Source organism: Orycteropus afer, unplaced genomic scaffold (genome assembly GCF_000298275.1).
Source record: "Orycteropus afer afer isolate SDZICR_OR568_19922 unplaced genomic scaffold, OryAfe1.0 scaffold00280, whole genome shotgun sequence".
Classification (NCBI taxonomy): domain Eukaryota; kingdom Metazoa; phylum Chordata; class Mammalia; order Tubulidentata; family Orycteropodidae; genus Orycteropus; species Orycteropus afer.
The window spans coordinates 4,451,214-4,460,303 of NW_006921867.1; the positions used below are offsets into that span (position 1 = coordinate 4,451,214).

At 39.5% G+C, this 9,090-nt stretch overlaps 1 protein-coding gene across 1 annotated transcript in view; it reads left to right on the forward strand.

Moving 5' to 3' along the window:
• Positions 1–9,090, forward strand: part of LOC103205306 (dystrophin) — a gene marked incomplete at its 3' end in the record, with an annotated part of 320,392 nt that overhangs the window by 61,771 nt on the left and 249,531 nt on the right. The window contains exon 6 of the mRNA XM_042782273.1: positions 8,931–9,049. Coding sequence (XP_042638207.1) covers positions 8,931–9,049 — 119 coding nt within the window. The remainder of the gene's footprint in view (positions 1–8,930; positions 9,050–9,090) is intronic.

Below are 9,090 nucleotides of genomic sequence, written 5' to 3' on the forward strand. Positions count from 1 at the left end.
AAAAAAAAAAAAAAAACTCACTGCAGTCAAGGAGTTGATTCTGACTCATAGCGACCACCTTTGGTTTTCTGAGACAGTAAATCTTTATGGAAGTAGATTGCCCAGTCTTGCTTCCATGGAGTGGCTGGTGGGTTTGAACTACCAACCTTATGGTTAGCAGTCAGATGCCATAGGCAGGCACTGTGCTACCAGAGCTCCTTCCAGCCATATCTAGAAGCAGAAAATTTGATGTGGTGAAAAACGTGAAATTGTTCAGTATAGATGATTAAGTAAGCACAAGCCAGCCTGTCCTTACCTTGCTGACTGGGTAATTTGACACTGCCAACCTTGCTTCTAGAAAAGCCCAGATTATAAATTTTCTTATGGGAAAGCTCAATCCAAGAGCAAACATGCCCCAAATATATGTCTTTGCCCATGTCTTGTTCCAATTTAATTAACCCCATCCAAACTGGGTTTCCAGTGAATGATTCAGCTACCAGCTTTTAGAAAGAAGGCAGACTAACACCCACATGGCATGTTAAGCAACGTTAACACACTATTTTTCGTAAGTGTGACATGAAGAAAAATATGCCATAACTTCAATCCAGCCATATGAGAAAGGATAGAGACATTCATTCTGCATCATAAGTCAGCCTTATTTATGCAGACACATGCTTTACGGTAAGGGCCTGAAAATATTGATCTTGCTGTTCATGTACACATTTGCAGATGAACAAAAAATCAAGGATCAGGTTATGCTGTCCTTGTTGGCTCTTTAACGTATTCTCTCAAGTGGATGACTTCAATGCTGCAAGCATGTCCCCACACCGCATTTGTTAACACTCTAGTTTATGATTTCTGAATATATTTACAGGCAATACAGTAAACATATTCAGATCTGCCCCTGCTACATCTGCCCCTGACCCACTTTGTCTCTCTCCAAATATCTTAATTTGTATGTTTTCTCCTTGTCTTTTTATACAAATCATCAGTAACTACCTTTTTCTAAATTACATGGTTATTTCTCAAGAGGTTTCTTACATTTGATTACTGCTCTTTCATGAATAAGCTCCCCCTTTTTGTTTTTGACAGATGTTCGTATTATTTATCCAAAAGAAAAAAAAAAAGGTTGAATTTTGTGTTCCAAGGTGATTGTCATTGTTATACTTTAGGATGCCAGAGGCATCCTTATTTCAATAATGGAATGACTAAGCTATATAAAATAAAGGCATGTGCTTAATATAGAACATAGGGATTGACAAAGGACCTTGCCAAAGGTTAGGATATTGGGAACTCTTTATCTATTTAAGATAATTTTTATTTTAAGATGTAGACAATTAAAAGTTTGTGTTAAAACACAAAGTTCATTACAGTGCCATTAAAAAGAATCCAAATCTATGTTTGTTGGAAAACTAAATTATAATAGATTTGTAAACAGGCTTCCAAAAACGTAGGTAAAATTGTTGTAAATACAAAGTTACAAAAAAGTATCTTTCAAATTTGTTACTTTTATTTTATTACTGTAGACGTAGCATTGCAAGTGCTTAAAAAATTAGACATTAAAGAAAGGGGCAAAGGAAATAAGAAACAAAATGTAGCTCGATGGACCCAATTTTATCCAATAAACCTCACTCTCTAGAAGCAGTCATTTTCAAAAATTACATTCATTCCTTATGATGTTATATAGTATATATTTTTATTTTTATTTATGAATTAATTGCTTCCCAGTATTATTTGCTCCTTATTATAAAGCCCATGAATATTAACATCTATCATCTATCTCCTGGTTTTTATTAGCTACATTAAAATAATTATATTCTTAAAATTGTCTTTATTACCTTAAATGATATGATTGTTGTTGTAGTTGTTAGCTTCCATTGAATCAACCTTGATGAGTGGTGACTCTATGTGTTACAGAGTAGAACTACTCCCTAGGATTTTCTTGGTTCTGAGGAAGGAATGGGACAATCTATTTCCATAAAGATTTACTGCCTTGGAAACCCAACGGGGGTCTCTATGAGTCAGAATCAACTCGATGGGAGTGGGTTTTTTGTTTTTTTGGTTTTGGAGTCTTAACAAAAGCACAGTGCCAGGCCTTCTGCAGAATAGCTGGGTGGGTTCTAACTACCAATCTGTACATTAGCAGCTGATTGCAAACTGCTTGATCACCCAGAGGCACTGGGAAAAAGGCTTGTCAATCTGCTACTGAAAGGTTCCAAACCAAACTCACTGCCATCAAGTAGATTCTGACTCATAGCAACCCCTAGCTCTGATGGCACAGTGCCTAAGGCATTTGACTGCTAACCAGAAAGGTGGTGGTTCAAACCCACCAGCCACTCAGTGTAAGGAAATTGGGGCAATCTACTTCCACAGACTTACTGCCTCAGAAACCCAATGAGGGTTGCTATGAGTTGGAATCAACTCGATGATGATGGGTTTGGTGTTTTGGTTTAAATCTTTACAGAAGTAGATTGCACCATCTTCCTTCCATGGAGCCACTGGTGGGTTTGACCTGCTGATCTTATACTTAACAGCCAAATTCCTTATCTGAAAGGTCATAGGTACAGAGACTCTGTGATGCACACACAGTTCAACTCTGAAATATGTGGGATTTCCATGAGTCAGAATCACCTCAATCTTATCACTAACAACTGGTTAGTGATAATATTATACCTATTAAAAATTAATTTTCATCAGCCTCAGTAAGAGTCTGATGACTACCTAATAGGAGGACAAGAAAATTATCACTCTTATCGTTAAATTTGCTTCTTCTTTTCAACTCTCATTTTTTATTATATTACTATTTTTAATCAATAAAGCTTGTAAAATTTGTATTTGTTCCTTGAGTATAAGTTGAGTCTATAAATTGAAAATCTGTTACTGTTAATATATACAGTTAAAACCAAAACACCAAACCCACTACCATCAAATTGATTCTGACTCATTGTTTTGGTGACCTAGTGTCACTCTGACAAGAATATACCACAAATGGGATGGCTTGAACAAACAGGAGTTTATTTTCTTACACTTTGGAGGCTTTAAGTCCAAGTTCAAAGTGCCAGGCTCTACAGGCTGGGTGAAAGCCCCTCAACCTTGGGATCCAGCTCTGCCTCTGCTCCCGACCAACTGAAGCTAGAAGCTTTTCTTCACTCAGACATCTGCTGGCTGCTGAGACTGACAAGCCCAAGGTCGACAAGTAAAAAGGCACAGTCCCAATGTTACCAAACCACACTGCAGGCCATTAATTCAAGTCCATTGAAAGTCCCAAGGTCGGCAGAGCATGGCAGCTGCTGAAAAATGACACGGCTACATATGGGTTTCAAACATGCCATAAGCTAGAGACCATTCCCCAAGGCTTCTCCTTATATAGAGGAAGCAGACCACATCCTTAAGGCAGCTACTCAGCTGCTCACAGTAGATTCCACATGGAGTTGATCACCAGTCTCATCATGGGGAATGCTATATCCAGCTGCCCAGCCACTCAATCAGGCCCAGCCAAGTTGACACACAAACTTAACTACCACATTCATAGTGACCCCATAGGGCAGGGTAGAACTGCCCCACTGGGTTTCCAAGGCTGTAATTATTTTTTTATTGTAATTTGGGTGAAGATTTACAGAGCAAATTCACTTTCCATACAGCAGTTCACATATACTTTGTCTCATGTCATTGACCACAGTTTACCACAATGCAACAGCTCCCCTCCCACTTCCTCCCCATAGTTACCTCTTCCCAGTGTCCATTCCTCCATACACTCCTTCCCCCTGAGCTGTCTCCCTGTGCATAAGCAGCAAGGCTGTAAATCTTTATGGAAGCAGACTGCCTCATCTTTCTTCTGTGGAGCAGCTGGTGGGTTTGAACCACTAACCTTTTGGTTATCAGTCAAATGCCTTAACCACTACACCACCAGAGCTCCTTAGTACACATATCAGTAAGTTTAAAATAAAGCAATGGAAGTTGTTTATAAGCAATTACTTGATAGGTGTCATTTTATGTAAAATATCTCTTTCTTATCACATTGTCATTGTTGGTTGTTGCCCTTGAGTTGATCCCGACTCATGATGAGCTCATGTGTGCAGAGTAGAACTTCTCCATAAGGCTTTCAAGTCTGTGACCTTTCAAAAATAGATCACCAGAAGTGTCTTCCAAGGTGCATCTGGGTGGATTTGAACTATCAACTTTTTGGCTAGTAGATGAGCGCTTAACCATATGCACCTTCCAGCGGCCCCTCTTATGACATAAGTACTATTTCTTCACAAATTAGGAAATTGAGGCACAGGGAGCTTATAGGACTTATCTAAGATCATTTGGGTAGATCATTAATAGGGTTCTAACTTCACTATGCACCTTCTGCACCATCTTTATTTATTCCTGTCTAGGCAATGGGAGTAAGGAGCTCTTGTTATTCCAGTCTGGTAAGGCTATGATCAGAATTTATGGAGTTTTACTCCAGAGTCTCCTCTTATCTACTAAGGTAGCCTGTCTCGCGTGTGCTGCTCATTTCTTTGAAGTCTGGTGATACTTGGTTAACCAAAACAAAACAACAACCAAAAAAAACACTGCCATCAAGTCAGATCTGACTCATAGTGGCCACTCCTTGGGTTTCTGAGGTGGTATCACTATGGAAATAGATAGCCCAACCCTCCTTCCAAGGAGTGGCTGGTGGGTTTGAACTGCCAGCCTTCTGATTAGCAGTCAAATGCCTTAGGCACTATGCCACCAGGGCTCCCAATACTTGGCTACATGTTCTTATTTATGAATTAAGGTCTAGATTAGAATAAGAAGCTATATGGATTTCCTCTTTAGTTGGTTACTTAACTGTTCAAATACTTTATATGCTTGAGCATCATAGATATTTAACATATTAATTTACTATTTTTTGTGATTTTAAACAATTATTTAAATTTACATTTAAAGCTAGGAGGGATGCGAAAGGCCATTTAGAACAATTCCTTTTTTTTTTTTTAAATTGAGACTCAAATATATGACCTGATGGTTAGTTAATGGCCAAATAGAAGTGGAAAGGGGTGAAGAAGAGAACTGTGTTTGAATGCAAAATAAATTATACATATTTTTCACCATAATCATTTACATTTGTTCTACTGCAGGTTATAAACATGTTTCCAACATTCTTCCTCCTATTTTCTTTCCCACTCCCATTACCTCAAAAATCCCAAACCTAAACTCTCTGCCATTGAGTTGATTCCTACTCATGTTGTTGTTGTCGTTATGTGCCATCGAGTTGGACTGGACTCATAGCGACCCCTCCTTGGATTGCCGAGGCAGTATCACTATGGAAGTAGATTGCCCAACCTTCCTTCCGAGGAGTGGCTGGTGGGTTTGAATCGCCAGTCTTCTAGTTAGCAGTCAAGTGCCTTAGGCACTGTGCTACCAGAGCTCCTAAGTGACCCCCTTTAGATTTCCAAGACTGTAAATCTTCGTGGAAGCAAACTGCCTCCTCTTTCTTCCATGGAGCAGCTGATGGGTTTGAACCACTGACCTCTTGGTTTGCAGCCAAATGCCTTAACCACTATACCACCCGAGCTCCTCACTACCATTGCCTAGAGAGGAATAAATAGAGATGGTGCAGAAGGTGCATAGTGAAATTATAACCCTACTAAATAGTCTCCATTTTCATACTTATTTATTTTGTTCATTCCATCACTAGACCAAAAAAAATCAAACTCACCGCTATTGAGGCTGTCCTTAATTTATAAGTGTTTCGGGTTCTAAAAGGCTGTTAACTGTTTTGGGTTACTTGGAGCATATAGGAATCAGTGATTAAGATTCCTTAGTAGCCCCCAAATCCTAGTGAATCCTAGTAGTATCAGTTAAAGAAAAGGAAATAAGAGAGTCAAATGAGATATAAATTTGTAACATTTTGAATTACGGTCCTAGAATACAATAGCAACCCTGTGTCCCACCACTTGATAGTAGGAATTGTCCAACATAGCCACACCTGTGAGGTCTTGATTGCCTAAGCACGTCTTACTTTGTCCTTCCTCCAAGAGCTTGGATTCTCTAAGTTCACTCAATTTAGAATTCTGTTCTCAAATGTTTTTAATATAAATCCAAATCACACTTTAAGACTCCCAGAAGCCTCAAAAAACTTTCTTGACCTCTTCAGATTTAATAAAATTTTCTATCTTATTATCTGTATTGTTTTTGTCATGTTCAGATTTTAAGTATCTTCTCCTCACTTTTCCATAAATAGATTTGAAATCCTTATAGGCTAAGGACAGCATCTTACACTCCTTTGTTTTGTTTCTGTCACCAGATAAAATGATATCAACATACTATGTGCTCATCTACTCTCTCATATAGTCAACACATTTTTCTTGAACATGTACTACCTGCATTCTTCTGGGGAGAGAGGGAGAAACAGATTAGCTTGATTAAATATACCCATGGCCATTAACTTGATTCTGACGCATAACGACTCTCATAGGGTTTCCAAAGCAACAAATCTTTAAGGAAGAAGACTGCCTCATCTTTCTTCTGTGGTGTGGCTGGTGCATTTGAACAGCCAACCTTTGGGTTAGCTGCCTAATGCCTGAACCACAGTGCCACTGGCGCTCCTTACGGTTAAATTATAGAAATGTTAAAGAGTAGTGGGAACTCTGGTGCCCTAGTGCCTTAGGCATTTGACTGATAAACAGAAGTCTGGCAGTTCAAACCCACTAGCCACTCCACAGAAGAAAGACTGGGAAATCTACTTCCATAGTGTTACTGCCTCGGAAACCCAAGGAGGGGTCACTATGAGTCGGATATGACTCGACGGCAGTGAGGTTTTGAATTAAATAGTAGTAAGAGCTAAGGAGAAAAAAAAATCGTTAAGGGAGACAGGAAATAAATATGCAGACACTTGATTGGGGGAAGGGTTGCAAAATTTAGAAAAGGTGGTCAAGGAAAGATTCACCAATAATGTGACTTGAGTAAAACAAACAACAATACGGACATCCACTTGATTCTGACTCAGCGAAACTATAGGACAGACTAGACCTCTCCCATAGGGTTTCCAAGGCTATAAATCCTTACGGAAGCAGATTTCCTCATTGCTCTCCTGTGGAGCAGTTGGTGGATAACAATTGCCAACGTTTTGGTTAGCAGCCAAACTTTTTGGCATTTAGCAGCCAAATCCCTTAATGACTGCACTACCAGAGCTCTTTGTCTTGAGAACAAACCACAACCAAACCCACTGCCACCGAGTCAATTCCAACTCACATTGAACCCCATTGGATTTCCAAGGCTGTAAATCTTTATGGAAGCAGACCGCCTCATCTTTCTTCCAAGGAATAGGTGATGGGTTTGAACCACCAACCTTCTGATTGAGAAAAGACCCTCAAAAACTGGAAGAGCAGCCTCTATCAATTTCTTGGAGGAGAGACTTTCAGTCAGAGGAAATAACAAATGTAAAGGTGGAAAATGATCTAGCTTGTATGAAAAATATGAGGAGAGAGGCAGTAAATAAAATCTGAGAGTTAAAGGCAAATCAGACCATGTAGGGCCATGCAGGTGACAGTTAAAAGTGTGAATTTTATTCCTCTCATTGCAAGATTTAAAGAAGGTGGCTATGCTGAAACTAATCTTTGAACAGATCACTCTGGCAGCTCTGGGTGTAGCGATCAGTTAGGAGACCATTGCTATAATCTGTGCAAGATCACATGGTGGTTTGCGGGTAGGTTGGTGGCAGTGGGAATAGTGAAAATTGGTCAAATTCTGGATATGTTTCCAGGTAAGTGTTGTGTGAAGGTAAAAGAGCCATCATACTCTAAGGTTTTTCATCTATGCCACTGGAAGTTTGAACTTGCCATTATAGAGATAGGAACACTGCAAGAGAAGGGGAGTGATGAGAAAGAGGATAAGACTAATATCTCAGTTTGGGACACTTGAAGTTTGTGATGCCTCTAAGTGGAGATGTTGAGTAGGCAGACTGTGGTAGGTAAGGTTGTGTGTCAACTTGGTTGGGCCTGGTTTTGACTGGCTGGGCAGCTGGATGTAGCAATTCCCTATGATGAGACTGGTAATCAACTCCATGGTAGAATCTACTGGGAGCAGTGGAGAAGCTGCCTTAGGGATGTGGTCTGCTTCTATATATAAGAAGACACTTTGAAAAGGTCTTGAGCTTCTTGGCACATCTGGATTTTGCATCTGGCTGCATCATCAGTAAGTGGTCTGCCATGTTTTCTGCCGATCTTGGGACTGTTTCTGGACTAGAACTAGTGGCTTGCCATGTTGTTTGACAATCTTGGGATTGTGCCACTTTACTTGTCGACCTTGGGCTTGTCAGCTTCAGCAGCTAGCAGTTGCCTGAGTTAAGAGACGCCTCCAGCTCCAGTGGGCCCAGAGCAAGAGGCAGAGCTGAAGACCAAGGTCAAGACCCTCAAAAACTGGAAGAGCAGCCTCTATCAATTTCTTGGAGGGGAGACTTTCAGTAAGAGGAAATAGCAAATATAAAGGCAGAAAATGATCTAGCTTGTATGAAAAATGAGGAGAGAGGCAGTAAATAAAATCTGCCCCTTGAGCTGACACTTTGAACTTGGACTTCTAGCTTCTTAAACTGTAAACAAATAAATTCCTGTTTATTAAAGTCATTTGAGGTATTTCCTGTTAGAGTGGCTCTAGAGAACCAAAATGTAGGAAAGAGGTCTAGGCTTTAAAATTGGGAGTTACTAGCAAGTGATTGGCATTCATAGCCACCAGAGTGGTGGAGATGAATACAATTGTGTTACTTGGATTACTTAGAATAAAACAAACTTCTTTTTCAAAATTTTCAATTAAAATTGTGAATTATTTAGATAAGAAATGTTACTGAGAGTAATAAATAGTAGTAGTCAACTCTTAAAGATAATGGACCTGAGTTGCCAATCAAAATTTAGAATTGAAGTGAATCATGTGAAACGTTTTAGTTTGATTTATATTTATCTTTGCATATGTTTCTGTTTTTCCAGGCCAGACCTGTTTGATTGGAATAGTGTGGTTTGCCAGCAGTCAGCCACCCAACGATTGGAACATGCATTCAACATCGCTAAACAACAACTAGGCATAGAGAAACTACTTGATCCTGAAGGTTGGTACATTTCTGGACTACCACTGGATTTTTTTTTTTTT